Genomic DNA, 15,231 nt, shown 5'->3' on the forward strand with positions numbered 1-15,231 from the left:
TGTTGTCCTTTGCAAAAATGTCTTTAAAAAAAGACTTTACAACAAACAAATAAAAGATGACAAGCCATGTTTTCTCTATAAATTAAATTAAATATTAATATTGAAACAGTTTTTGGTTTGTTGGATAGCAAAACTGAAATCACCAACGGATAGATAAAAATATTTTAAGTTTTTTTGTACAAATTTTGTCTAACCACACAAATGTTTTAAATAAACAGCATGGTCGTTGTAGGCCACCGTACCGTAAATCCAGAAGCCTTTTACCCATCATGCCTTGTTCCGGAAGAACATGCTATCAGCCGAAAATTCCCTTCGCCATTTTTAACACAAGTCGAAGTGACTGAAAAAATCTGCCGTGTGTCGGCGAAACTAACGCGGGTATTTTCGTCAAAATCCCGCATTTTGTTATTAAATTACTCTCAACAGATATTCCGAATCTGAAGACAAGATGAGTGGTTTACCAAGGAGGATTATTAAGGTAAGAATTTACACGAAATAACACACCCATTTTTATTTTGGAATTTTGACATTGTCACGATTTTCTAGATTTTTACACATGTGGAACCGTGTGCGAATTGCTTTAACAAATTTATTCTGTGATATTTTCGTCAGTTTACAATTTACTTAATTTTACAACGACTCTGTGTGTGAAAGTAAGGGTTAATCTTGGGACTTGATCTGAACCGTTCAGCAAACTGACAGTGGACATGGTGGACTGGCTTGCATTTCTTATTCAAATCAAGGCTGCATGCAAGCTCAGAGCTGCTTTAATTTTTGTTATTAAATAAACAAATTAATAACATTTAGTTTGTTTAAGTTGTAGGCTCAGTGGATTTGATATCTTGCTGGGGAAAACTTTCGGTATCCTGCCACCACTTGTTCATGCATTTTCACGTACAAAAAAAGAATATCTCATTTTTAGGTAAATTAGATAGGCCTAGGCCTACTATTTTATTTTTATTCAAATGAAAAAGTGGTGGCAGGATATACAAAAACTTTTCCTTTACAGAAAACTTTTTTTGGTATCCTGCCACCACCTCTTCACTCAAAAAGGAATTGTCATTTTGGTAAATTAGATACTAATTTATTTAATAACGAATGAAAAAGTTGCAGCAGGATACAGAAACTTTTCCGAATGTTGAAAGAACAGGGAAAACTAACAGAATCCACTGGCTACATAGCCTATGACACGTCACATGGCAGTAGCTTCTGCATCATGCATGATCAACTGCTAGTGCTAAGTGGCAGTGGTCATAATTCTGCCTCTGGTAAATAAAATAAGCAGGATAACTTTCCGTATGGCACCACTACTTTTCCACTCAATTTTTACAGAAAGGGATATCTTATTGAGGTAAATTAGATACTATATTTTTTTTATATCGAATGAAAAAGTGGTGGCGCTATACAGAAACTTTTCCAATAAGGCTATTCGGAATTGCAGCTGCGCATGTCTGTTACTGGTGACATTGCAATTGTATATCTCCCGTGACCGTTTTGACATTACCAGCGGGTATTGTCCAAAGGTCACGGGAGAGAAACAAATTGCGTTGTCAGCAGTACCAGACACTGCGCAGCTGCAATTTCGAATAGGCTTATTGCTTATGAGTTATGACTGACTGAATTTATTTTGTTTTTTTCCCACTTGCTTTCTGTAAATAATGTGTGCACATCTCTCTTTATTGTGCTTTTGTAATTACATCCCTTGTATACTTTCCCTGTGATTCTTTTAATGTTTGTTTTTCTTAAATTGTCTCTCCAGTCCAGCACCTCGGACTTTGTTTGGTCACTTTGCAATTTTTGTTTTATTTATATTATTTTATATTGTAATCCAACTTTGCTGTATGTACTTTTTCACTTTTAATGATCCAAACATATCTTATTTGGATAGATATTTGTTCCCAAACATTTAATCTCTAAGAAAGGGCCTGACCTCTTTATCAAGTGTGATAATCGCCTTCGTTTCTCCTGATTGTCGGAGACCAGAGGGTTACAACAAACCATACACTTTAACTATATTATGGCAAATTGTTTGAACTTTGTAAATATTTTTTTTTTAAATACACAATTTTTCTGCCATAATAAAAAAAAGTGGTCTTTTATCACACTTACCTGCAAATTTATTATTTTGCCTCCCAAAATGGTGGAAATTGTGAACTCGTGGAGGTGCTTTCCTCGTTGAGCGCAGGGACAATAGAATAAACGTGTTGACTGACTTGATTTATTTCTTTTTAAGGAGACACAACGTCTTGTAGCGGAGCCTGTGCAAGGTATACAAGCAAGTCCAGATGAACATAATGCAAGATACTTTCACGTTAGAGTAGCTGGCCCAAAAGATGTAAGTAATGATATGGCCCAATTTCATGAAGCTGTTCAGCAGAAAATGCTGCTTGACAAATGTCTTTGCTAAGCAAAAATTGAGTCGGCCACCAGCCATAACAATGCAAACTTAATTTATTTTGGGCTGGTAACCTATTTCTGCTAAGAAACATATGTTCTGTGTTAAGCAAGTTTTTGTGCTTACAGTCCCAGGCTAATGAAATTGGACCCTGCACATCAGTTTTTTTACATGACAAACATTTAACCTCTTGGCCCAATTTCATATACCTGCTTAAGCAGAAAAATTGCTGAATACTTTTCTGCTAAGCACAAGTAAGCAGGCTACAGTTACATTTTCGATTCGCATGTGTAGGAAGTATGAACCAGGCTTTGTAGGCAAAATTATGTGAAAGTTTTAGCTGGGTACATTGTCTATTTGTAATTGTTGAAAAAACTGACAAAAACTGTCACCCTATTTTCACAAGAAAGTCAAAGAAATCCAAGTTTAGCAAGGTGACAGCGGATGCCAATTACATTTCTGGTCGCAATATTCAAGAGGGGACACCAACCCTCAATAATCTGAGACGCGATTCACATATGAATTGTTTCTGAGATTTATATGTTTTGGGGGGTTTAAAATTATCCAACCAAACTGTACGGAATAGACCCTTCCCATGAAGTATGTCAATTACACTATAGCGCATATGCACTTAACATGTTGGTTGCCAAAAAGAGGGAACATTGCGCTGTTTTGAATGTGGCTAATGGTCCGGCTGCGTGATGCAGACGCGCTTGTGCGTCTGCTGAGTGCACATCTCTATGGCATTTGCCAACAATGGTCTGTACGCATGCGTGAATGTAATTAACATATTTCATAGGAAGGGTATCCTGCTGCAGTGCTTCTGACCAAGTTAGTTTTTTGTTGTCATTAATTTGTTAAATATTTACAAATCATTATGACCCTACTTTTAAGAACAAGCTGTTTCATCTACATGTAGCTACAAAAATACTTTTGAATAAATTCTGTATCCCTTTTTTTTTCTTTTTCTTTTTTTTTCTCCACAGTCACCATATGAAGGAGGCTCTTTCAAGCTAGAATTATTCCTGCCAGAAGAATATCCAATGTCAGCACCTAAAGTTCGCTTCATGACCAAAATATATCACCCAAATATTGATAAACTGGGTCGTATATGTCTTGATATTCTCAAAGGTATGTAGCTCTTTGAATTTATGGAAAAATATGAAGTATGTTTCTTGTGGTATTTAGTGGAAAGAGTCAGTCGGGCAATGTTTCCAGGTTTTGTTCTATTGAGTGCTCTTGAACCATAAATTATTTGATTGTAATGTTTCCTGTGGTATTTGGGGGGGGGGGGAACACCACAGTTTGAGAGTGTGCACTCATTGTAATGTTGTTTTCCTGTGGTATTTTGTGGGGAAACATCACATTTTGACAGGAGTGTGCACAGAATTAGTAATGTTTCCAGATTTGTTCTGTTGAATACTCTTGAACTTGAATTATTTGTACGTCTTATTTTATTTATTGTCCTGCCCCTTTTTTGTGTTATATCATTTGTACTCTCTATATTGCTTGACTTTTTCTATTGAACATACTTTAACTTGTTATAATCATCATATAGTCATAATGTGTACTGGCACTTATTTCGGTGTCATCATAACGTGTGTATTATATTGCCTATTGATTGACCATTTCTTTTGATTGCTTCTTAAATTGATTTTATTATAATCAAACAATTTTTATTGGCACTTAATTTGATGTGACCGTGTGCATTACAGATTGACATATTCTTGTGAACATATTTGTTATTCTTATAATGTTAATGTGTATGGGCACTTATCTTTGTGCCACTCATCCTATGCAAATGCAATATACAGATTGTCTTTTTCTGATGAATGTGTTTTTGATTGTTTTCTATAACTGAAAATAGTAATGATAATATTTTCTGGTTTGTACTTTTTCCTTGACAATGCCTGCTAAAAAGCCTTCCCTATGCCACACAAAATGTATTTCTTTTGTTCTACTTTTCTCTTCTCGCATTCAATCAATTATTAATGTACATGTTTTATGAATGTTGTATATGTGTCTTTTTTTAACATGGGTTTTTAATTTTAAAAACCATTTTCCAACTCTGTTATTGTCTTGAAGCCCTTTGAACCAATTCTCAAAGCATTAACAAATGCTGCATTGTTATATCCCCAAAACTCACATTTTTAAACAATCAAATATTTTCTTTGGTGTAAAGCTGTATTGCTTTTTTACACAAATCTGTTGATCTTTTTAAACTTTGTGATTGTTATCTTTTTATGAATGAATGTTTCACCCTATATCAGATTTCTTCAAATTTGTGTGTGGGTGTGTGTGTGTGAATTTTGAACTTTGTGCTTATTTTCATGTAAAGCTCTCTGAGGCCTTCGGGCATTAGGAATAATATGATGTGATTTACTATTATTGATTCTATTCGTATAACTGAAAAGATTTTAATGTTTCTACCGCCAATTATGTTTGGAACAGTACGTTCCTTTAAGTTTGTTATTTAATTTATGTTAACTTTGTGTGAACAAAGACAAATCCCGCCCAACCCACATTTTCCCTGTCGCCCCCCAAAAATGTTTTATAATTGCCTATTACTTCCGTGATTCCTTAAATTTGTGTTACCGGTAAAAATAGTTAGGCTTATTACACTAACTAGAAGTTTATTTTTTCAAATTATTTAAAAAGTATTCTTTATACAACATTTCTAAAGACCATTTGTATCATTATCATTTTAACAAAAGTAAATTTACTCAATGAATTTTCCGACTTGATGTCTGTGTCATTGCGTAGTCCTGTAATTTTTTATATATATTTTTTTCTGGGTGTAGATAAATGGAGTCCAGCTCTGCAGATCCGAACCGTTTTGCTGTCAATTCAAGCTTTACTCAGTGCCCCTAATCCAGATGACCCCTTAGCTAACGATGTTGCAGAGAAATGGAAAGTGAACGAAGCACAAGCTATTGAAACCGGTGAGTTCTGATTTTGTCAGTGTGAGACACAAGGCTAGTTGTGTGAGACACTTGGTTCTAGTTGTGCAAAACACAACGTTTCTAGTTATGTGCGCAACTAGAAACTTGCTTATCACATTAGAAACTTGCTTATCACATTAGAAATTTGCTTATCAGTCACTGTCAATCACTGTAGTGTATTGATTTTTAGGACTTGCACAAGTCTGTTTTGGTTGTTAAGTGACGTCATGTAGTACCCTGGGCGCCGCCTTGTTCACATGTCAGTAACACGGAACGTAGTTCAGCTCACGATAAATACTTTTAGTTCAGAATTACAATTACAATCGACTATTCTATGTTGTTATACATACTAGGATTAGTATATTACATTCACACAACTATAAACATTTTCATCACACAACTAGAAACTTGCTTCTTACTGAACTAGAAACTTGCTAGTTGTGTGAGAAGCAAGTTTCTAGTTGTGTGCGACACAGGTTTTGAGTTGTGCAAAACAGGTGAACTTTATATGTTCCCCTAATTATGTTGTGTAACACTAAAATAGAAAACAACTTTATTTTATTTTCATTCTAAGTTATGATTTCTGGGTGTTAAATTGTTTCTTCTTTCCTTGTTCTCTTCCACAGCAAGAGCATGGACAAGACTGCATGCAACAAAGCCATGACAGGGCAGCTTTTATTTTTTGTTTTTTGTTTTCCTTGTATATCTACTCTGCGTTAAACACTCCAATACTAACAGTGGGAGAGAAGGGACACTGCAGAAAAAGGAAAGCAGTAGACCTTCGGGACTCTGCTGTATGCTGGCGGTTCGTAACAAGGCATGTTTAAAATTGGGACTGTATAACTGAAGTTTGACGGCGCTGGCCTGTAGTTTGTAAAGTGATTATATTTTTATTGTTTTCATTTTAGTAAGATTCTGTTTTAGAGGGAAATTCACTCAGACCCCCCCCCAAAAAAAAACCATTAATACATTCTGAGTTGGTTGAATCCTCTACAAACTCCAGGCCAGGACTTTGTTTTTTGTATAAAATAAAAAAAATAATAGTAATAAAAAAGAGTTGATAAGTTAAAAAAAAAATTAAATAAGAAAAACACACAGCTATTCTGTCTAAGGACTGCGGAAAAATAAAAGTCTACGTTTTTACTTTGGTATCATTTTCAATTTGGACGACATTAATACAAAGTAAAGTTTTCAGTTAGGCTGTGTTTTGGCTACAGCAGTGGCTTTGGCTGAATCACTGCAGCCAGTCACTCTTAGCCAGAGCCACTGGATTTAGACGCGGCTCAGTGTAGATACGACAGAGCAAGTTCAAGTGCGCACATTTAGTTGACTACTGACCAGCAACAGACATGCGCAGCGACCCACTCACTCAAACGACTTGTTTGGAAGCCTAGTCAACAATGGTACCATGGTATTCAACACTCAATTGCCTTTCGCCCTTTTCACTATCTTGTCACTCGTTGCCCTCTGCGTTTTGACACATGTTAGCATGGAACAGGCTATCAGGACCATGGAGGAACCATGGTCATGAGGCAGGTTCCAAATTGTTGACCACAGTAGTCGACCAATGGTCGCCAGGTTTGAGTCAAAATAGTCGACCTTTAGTTAAAGACAGTGGACACTATTGGTAATTGTCAAAGACTACTCTTCACAGTTGGTGTATCTCAACATGTGCATAAAATAACAAACCTGTGAAAATTTGAGCTTACTCGGTCGTCAAAGTTGCGAGATAATAATGAAAGAAAAAAAACACCCTTGTCACACGAAGTTGTGTGCTTTCAGATGCTTGATTTCGAGACCTCAAATTCTAAATCTGAGGTCTTGAAATCAAATTCGTGGAAAATTACTTCTTTCTCGAAAACTACTCCACTTCAGAGGGAGCCGTTTCTCACAATGTTTTATACTATCAACATCTCCCCATTACTCCTAATCAAGTAAGGTTTTATGGTAATAATTATTTTGAGTAATTACCAATAGTGTCTACTGCCTTTAACTATTGTGCACACTCGAACTTGCTCATAATGGCAGTGTTTTCAATTGGGGAGAGTTTGTAGTTGGGCACTATTCAATTTCCAATTGGGTAATTCTAGGCAGATGCAATTAATGTGTACGATTGACCTTCTTTACTGTCTAGTCCCATCATGTTGGTAAATACTAAACTGATGTAAGTTTTTCCGGTAAACATTTTATGTAAAATATCAATTTGTTTTTATTAGATTAGAAATAAAATCCGTTGAATCAAAGTAGTCTTTAAATGTTTTTGTTACGGATCAAAGTTAATCCATCTTTATTTATCCCAAATCTCTTGATCCCAATCACTCGCCAAAGTCCACCACCTGGTTTAGATTTATCTTGATGGATTTAGGGCTACATTGATAAACAAACTCGCTTGGAGTAGAACAAGGAATCCTCGTCTTATGAAAGCTTGATTCAATTTGAACCAACCATTGAATCAATCAATCATCAATGTATTATGTTCCCGGGTCACTATGATTTAAAAAGGATTTCATCAAAAAAGGTTCAAGATGAGTGTTAATTTATGTTTTGTACATACTTGTATTCTATCCTTAAAATCATAGAGCTTTAATGTTGACTAGAGTGCTAAGTTGCCCTTAGACTGGTCCTCTGTCCTCTGTCTTTATTTCACAAAGAGTTAGGACTAGTCCTAACTTAGGACCAGTCTTAGGAGATATTTGAAAAAACTTGAGGCTAGTCCTCAAGTTAAGACGAGTAATTCGTCCCAAGTCGAGATAAGACTAGTCTTAAACTCTTTGTGAAACCCACCCCAGCAGCCGCTTTCTTGAGTTTGGACGAGTTACTCGTCCTAACTTAGGATTGGTTCAATGTGTCCTAACGTCTATGGATACGGAACTTAACTCGTCCTAAGTCCTGAGATTAATCCTTAACTAGGAAGAGTTCGGTGAAATCGGCAGCGGGTATTTTAGGCCAAAAGATTTCATTGGATAAACGTGCTGTGACATAAGCTTACATTGTGTGTGTTTTGATTGGACTGAGGTGATGTAATGTCAGCTTGCACTTGCGACCGTCTGCATTCAGTGTGCATTATGTTAATAATAATAATTGTGGCTTCTTATATAGCGCACATGTCCGTCACCCAGTGACGCTCCTGGCGCTGTGACATACAGTATTTCCTGCCAGATGTGGGACTACGTTTGAATTATGAGACCTAATTCTGATAGCACCATGTAATGCTTTATAAGGTGCTGTGGTGCAGCTTGCTGCCAATCATACCAGGAATACCAGAGCGAACCCTTTCTCTTTTAGATAAGTGCACTGAGTTCATTTACATGCGTTACATAACACATGAGACCAACGGCTTTACGTCCCATCCGAAAGGACGAAGCAATGGTTAAGTGTCTTGCTTAAGGACACAACTGTCCTGGCTGGGGATTCGAACCAACACTCTGCTGATCAGAAACACCAGAGTTTGAATTTGGTGCTCTTAACCGCTCGGCCACAACACTTTCATGTTGTATAGTGTTGTTTTATTCACCGTGTACATTTACATTTGTACATGTGCGTGTGAATTGACTGCGAATCTCCGCGTGAAATGAATGCGAGGTCAAAAGTACATTTTAAAGGATCCAGACATCCAGTCAGGCTGGTATCTGGCGTTATTCGAAACCTCAAAGTGTGACAAATTGATTTTCAGTCTAACTTGCCCTGCATTTTGAAGTCGTGACGGCGTGTACATGTTTGTAAGTTTGTAAGCGCACATTCAGTATTTTCCTGCAAGGTATGTGGTACTACATTTGAATTATGTAACCTACTCCTTTAACATAGCACTAATGTAATGGTTTACAAGGTGCTGTGACCCAATATGCTGCCAATCAAACCAGGAACACGGGGCGAACCCCTTCTCTTTTGCAATAAGTGCATTGGGTTCTTTTACATGAGTTACACAACACCCGCGACCAATGGCTATACGCCCCAACCAGAGTTTTTAAACGTACCATTGTCACTCGCGCATGAGGAGGCTTTTACAAAAAACTTGTGTGTGTGTATAACGTGGACTTAGTGCTCTAGTCAGTATATAAAGCGCTGTGCCTTAAAGGAAGGGTCATAGATGCAGGCACCGTCAAGCTTATTTTGTAGGCAAAGTTATAAGAAAAATACAATAAAAGTAGCATGTGGAAGTTTCAGCTGATTATAGTGTCTACTTGCTAAGAAAATGGCCAAAACCATGAAAGTATTTTCACAAGAATGTCAAATCCATCTTTGTTTGACGATGTACGAACAGCAGGTACTAATTGCATCTCTGGTCGCACATTTCCGAAGGGACACTAACCCTCGGAAATCTGAGAAACTATTCATATGAAAATATATTTGGGTGGAATTGTCCAAAGCCATATTAAATAACTTGATACTAACAACAGCTGCAATACTTCTAACCAATTGTTTACGGCCAATATTTGTTGGAGTCTTTACCAATCTATGACCCTACCTTTAAATTTTTGTTTAACTAGTAACTAATACCTAGTAACTATAAACCTGGTTATTTTCTAAGCAGTAACTAGCAGGGAACCAGTCAACAAAAAGCTTACACTACGATGTGTTTAAGCTGGTTACCAATGTATTGTAAGCAAACTAAGCAACTTTTAACTTATGCCCATGGGTTTGTTCAGGTTGGGTTGGTCGAGGCCAAGCCAATTATCAATCCCGTAATAGTAATTAATTTCTGTAGTACTACTATCAAATGTATTTGTTTGTATTTCAAAACGGTTGAAAATAAATCAAGAATTAGGAAAGAAACCCCCAGTGCAATTTAAATGTTGTACTTACGCGAACAATTACTTTTTTAAACATTTCTGGGCCTGTATTATTTTAATTTTAGGTAACAGGCAATCTCCACAATCGATCCTTTTTATTGCATATTTAGTTTGTTTAATTATTTTTGTTGTAGCATCGTCTGTAAACGACAATTAAATACCAAAGAGTAAATATAAGAACTAGAGGGCGCACTGGTGATGCTGCGTGCACGACGCGATGGGACTGCAAGGAGACACACGCGCCATTTTGTAAGATAAACTTTGTACGCGCGTTGATTAGTGAAGTAGACCTACAGGTTGACACGTCGGTGTGTGTGTAATCAACCTCGTCCCCATGGTTGACTTTATTTTCAACCATGTTTACAATAGTAAACCCTGGGATGGAAACTCCTTAACTTGGACCCTGATTGGACAACAACGTTACAATAATTAGAATATGTTCAATATGCATAGGTACAGCCAGCTGCCTGCAACCAAAAATGTACAAACAAGAGCTATTAAATCTGGTACCGTACTACGAGATTATGACGGAAGATGTGAATTTTGAAAAGTAGCCAGACTGTTTGAATTTGCATACGGATCCAAAATTTTTGGATATGCAAATGATCCAATACCAGGGTGAGAGAGCGGTCAACCTTGTAACCGCTCGACACACCCTGGGGACGAGGTTGGTGTGTTATACACTTTATGCGATGGTGTTTTTTTTTCAACTTACAAAACGACTGCACGCAGGGCCGCGTAACTAGGCCAGTGCGCTCTCTATAGTTCAATATATAACCCGATGGTAAAGACTTGCAGCCTCTTGTGAGTTGGGCATGTTCTAGAAGCAAAAGAACGCTACTGTTGGCACACTCCCATAACCCATAACATTGTGCCAAAGCCTGGGCCTAATTTCATAGAGCTGCTTAAGCACAAAATTTTGCTTAAGCAAAAAAATCCATGCTTAGTAAAATCAGATTACCAGTCAAGACTCCACTTAATTGTTACGCTAAGAAATTACCAGTCACAAGCAATGTACATGTATATGGCATGAAATTTTGGCCAGTAAGATGTGTAAAATAAGCAAGCTATTTTAGCGGGTAAGCAAATTTTTTGCTTATAAGCAGCTCTATGAAATAGGCCCTGTTCCGTGTTGCATAACATTTTTTCGGCTGAGCACAAGTAAGCAGGATACCTTTTGTACATGTAAAATGGTATTTTATCTGAACCATATTCTATTAAGCATGATTTTGTTGTGCCTAGCAATTTTTTTCTGCTTAAACAGCTCTATGAAATTGGGCCTTGTTCATGAGTATGCTCTGGAATACTTATCCATTTAGAACGTTCCTAACGTTCTAACTTCTGAGGCACTTCTTAACAACGCTGGTAATGTAACAATAAAACAGCATCAATGCGTATCATGGGGTTTTCATCCAGAAATGATTCCAAATGGTGAATATTCTTTATTGCAAGTTGTTGTTACATGTATGTTCAAATCAATCATGTACATGTGTATTGTGTTAACAGCAAATATAACAACTGCGCCGAACTTCACGGCTCCGCTTACCGTAAGCTAAGAGTCTGTGCTTATAGAAGCAGGGCATTCCCGCTTATGCCAAGGGTATTTCACAGGATTGCGGGGAATTTCTGCTTGTGTGCGTATGTACTAGGCGTTCTAGCGCAGACATTTTAGGCATGCATCCTTAAAGGTTTGTACATGTAGGGTCATAGAGCATTTCATTGAGAAAAAAAACATCTTTGTTTTTTTGTGCTGATCAAATTATCAAGAAAGATACAATAAAAGTCGCATATGAAAGTTTCAACTGAATACAGTGTCTATGTACATGTACATGTGTACTTGCTAAGAAAACGACAAAAAACTCGAGATGTTTTCACAGGTGGAGCGTAAAATCTTTCAACGTGATGGCGGAAACCAACTGCATCTCTGGCCGCAGCATTCGCGATCGGACACCGTTCCTCAGAAACATATGAAATTAGTTAGTCATTTCTTAGATTCAAATTTGTACATGTATCATAGCATATTTCATTTATCGTTCCAAATCATAATGAATAGTATTGTCATGTGAATGGTTGGATAGTAGGATGGTTGACCGTGTACTATGTAGATGCATTCACCACATGTTATCATGTCAGAGGCTAGCATTATGTCATGTATATGTGTAGATGCTTCCCAATGCGTCATATCATATTACAGGCTGGCAAAGTTTATATATCATTCAAGTGGATGCTATTAATTGGTCAGACAGTAGGAGGGTTGACTGTGTACTGTGTGCATGCCATCACCATATCATATTGCAGGCTGGCATAGTTTATATATCGTTCAAGAGGATGCTATTGGTCAGACAGTACGAGGACTGTGTACTGTGTGCATGCCCTCACCATATCATATTGCAGGCTGAAATAGTTTATATATCATTCAAGTGGATGCTATTAATTGGTCAGACAGTAGAAGGGTTGACTGTGTACTATGTGCATGCATTCACCATATCATATTGCAGGCTGCCATACACTTGTTTATACATTTAAGAGGATGCTGTTGAAGGGTTGACTGTGTACTGTTTAGATGCATTCATGGCATCTGTCGTTCCAAATCAGAGTGAATAATATTGTTGTGTGAATGGTTGGACAGTAGGAGGGTTGACTGTGTACTGTGTAGATGCATTCACCACGTGATGTCATGTCAGAGGCTATGCATTATGTCATCTTTCGTTCCAAATCATAGTGGATAATATTGTCATGTGAATGGTTGGACAGTAGGAGGGTTGACTGTGTACTGTGTAGATGCATTCACCACATGATATCATGTCAGAGGCTAGCATTGTCAGCTTTCGTTTCAAATCATAGTGGATGATGTCATGTGAATGGTTGGACAGTAGGAGGGTTGACCGTGTACTATGTAGATGCATTAACCACACGATATCATGGCAGAGGCTAGCATTATGTCATCTTTCGTTCCAAATCATAGTGGATAATATTGTCATGTGAATGGTTGGACAGTAGGAGGGTTGACTGTGTACGTAGTATGCATTCACCACATGATATGTCAGAGGCTAGCATTGTCAGCTTTCGTTTCAAATCATAGTGGATGATGTTGTCATGTGAATGGTTGGACAGTAGAAGGGTTGACCGTGTACTATTTGGATGCATTCACCACATGTTATAAAGCCAGCTGGTATAGTTTACATGTATACATCATTCTGAACCACAGTGTATGATATTGTCCTGTGAATAGTCGGGACAGTAGGAGGGTTTAATTTGTACTGGATGATGCAGGCTGGCATGTAGGTTATCAACCAATAAACCACTGTAAATGATATTAAATGGTCAGACAGTAGGCAGGTTGACTGTGTACTGTTTACAACATGATATCATATTGCAGGCTGGTATATTTTATCTTAATATCTATCATTCATAAATATCTAAGACAGTTTATCCATTCTGATTGGTGATATATAACGCCAGTAAATAGTGTTGAAACATGGGCGTGACACGCGAGTTTGCACCTGTGCTTATAAGACAGTTTCTTCATTCCTATTGGTCGAGAGCAACGGTTGGAACAATTGCGCCACATCACGCGATACGCGCCAAGGGCACAGCATCTCCTTATAAAGAGTTGTTTACCCGAGGGCCTTACCATTTCATAGCTGGAGGGGAGTTTTATTGAAAGAAATAACTGAACAATTATAATTTTTGCATTTATTTTGCTTTTTGACCAACAAGTGTTGATGTTTTTGATCGAAAAGGTATTTATGAATGGGAATCAAAGTGTGTTGAATCGGTTTTCAACTAGTGGTTTAAACCCGCCGAGGCCTGGTTCTTGATAATATACCTCGACTTCGTCACAGTAAAATCACCACACATTGATTCCCTTATTCAAAACCACAATGGATGATATTGAATTGTCGGACAGTATGAGTGTCGAATGTGCACTGTGTAGGGTATGCATTTACGGCATGATATCATATTGCAGGCTGGCATATATTGTTCAAAACCACAGTGGATGGTATTGAATGATCAGACAGTAGGAGGGTTGACTGTGGACTCTGTTAATGCATTTACCACATGATATCATTGTATGCTGGCAAAGTGTATCATTCTAAACTACAGTGGATGATTTTAAAATGTCAGACAGTAGGAAGGTTGACTGTGAACACGATCAGTCATCAGTGACACAATCCTTCAATCCTTTCAGCGTTAACTTTACTAATTGCACCTGCGGGAAACATTGTGCCTCAATGCATCTTGGGAATTATAAATAAGTCGTGACTAGTGTCGAAGTCTCGACTATTTGAGGTGCAACTAGTCGAGTAGTAAATTTCACTAGTCGCCTAGGCCTTCTAAGTACTCTCTCGTACACTTAGTGTATTTTCATGTTGAACTGGATTTTCAGGAAAACTGTAGTCTATAATTTCTAGAGAAAGTTCGCAGTTTGAATCCTATGTTTTGGCAGCGGGTAGCCTCTAGCTACTGGGCAACCTCGGTAGTCTAGTTGGTAAGACACTGCTCTAGAATCCCACCCGAGTAACATGCCTGTGATAACTTTTCACACGAATCGGGAAAGTACCGAGTATACAGTACTAACACACATCGGTGTATGGGTAAAAACCAAAATTAATATTCTTTATCCCCGATGCAAATTTAACATCTCTAGTCTTAAGTTGTTTTCAATTGGTAAGACACTGCTCTAGAATTGCAAGGGTCGTGGGTTCGAATCCCACCCGAGTAACATGCCCGTGATAATTTATCACACGACTCGGGAAAGTACTGAGTATACAGTGCTACATACATCGGTGTATGGGTAAAAACCAAAATTAATATTCTTTATCCCCGATGCAAATTTAACATCTCTAGTTCTAAGTTGTGTGGTTGATACAATTGTGTCATGGTTTGTTCCTTTCTCCATGGTCAAAATGATCTTTTACTTTCCTTTATATCCACAATTGCATGGTGCTGTATAAAGGATAGGACTCGTACTTCAAAAACGTAGCTCCTCATACCTTGCAGGAGATAATACTGAGCGCTTTGATATACCCCCTAGGGGTGTGATAAAACACTATTAAAACCCAGCAGCTGGTTTCACGAAACGCTAGGATGGACGGGTAAC

General features: G+C 37.6%; 1 protein-coding gene across 1 annotated transcript; it reads left to right on the top strand.

Moving 5' to 3' along the window:
* Positions 1 to 305: 305 nt before the first annotated feature.
* LOC117304969 (ubiquitin-conjugating enzyme E2 N) lies at positions 306 to 6,375 on the top strand. The gene is made up of 5 exons (XM_033789632.1): positions 306 to 478; positions 2,234 to 2,335; positions 3,382 to 3,526; positions 5,197 to 5,337; positions 5,964 to 6,375. The coding sequence occupies exons 1-5, from the start codon at positions 449 to 451 to the stop codon at positions 5,999 to 6,001; spliced, it is 456 nt and encodes a 151-aa protein (XP_033645523.1). The 5' UTR covers positions 306 to 448; the 3' UTR covers positions 6,002 to 6,375.
* The last annotated feature ends 8,856 nt before the right edge of the window (positions 6,376 to 15,231 follow it).

This window comes from Asterias rubens, chromosome 2, assembly GCF_902459465.1.
Source record: "Asterias rubens chromosome 2, eAstRub1.3, whole genome shotgun sequence".
In the NCBI taxonomy this organism is placed as follows: Eukaryota; Metazoa; Echinodermata; class Asteroidea; order Forcipulatida; family Asteriidae; genus Asterias; species Asterias rubens.

Excerpts from the sequence above, each read along its gene's own strand:
- LOC117304969 (XM_033789632.1), top strand. The coding sequence starts at position 449 with ATGAGTGGTTTACCAAGGAGGATTATTAAG. Across the intron at positions 479-2,233 it reads TACCAAGGAGGATTATTAAG|GAGACACAACGTCTTGTAGC; the intron begins GTAAGAATTTAC and ends TTTCTTTTTAAG. Across the intron at positions 5,338-5,963 it reads AGCACAAGCTATTGAAACCG|CAAGAGCATGGACAAGACTG; the intron begins GTGAGTTCTGAT and ends TCTCTTCCACAG.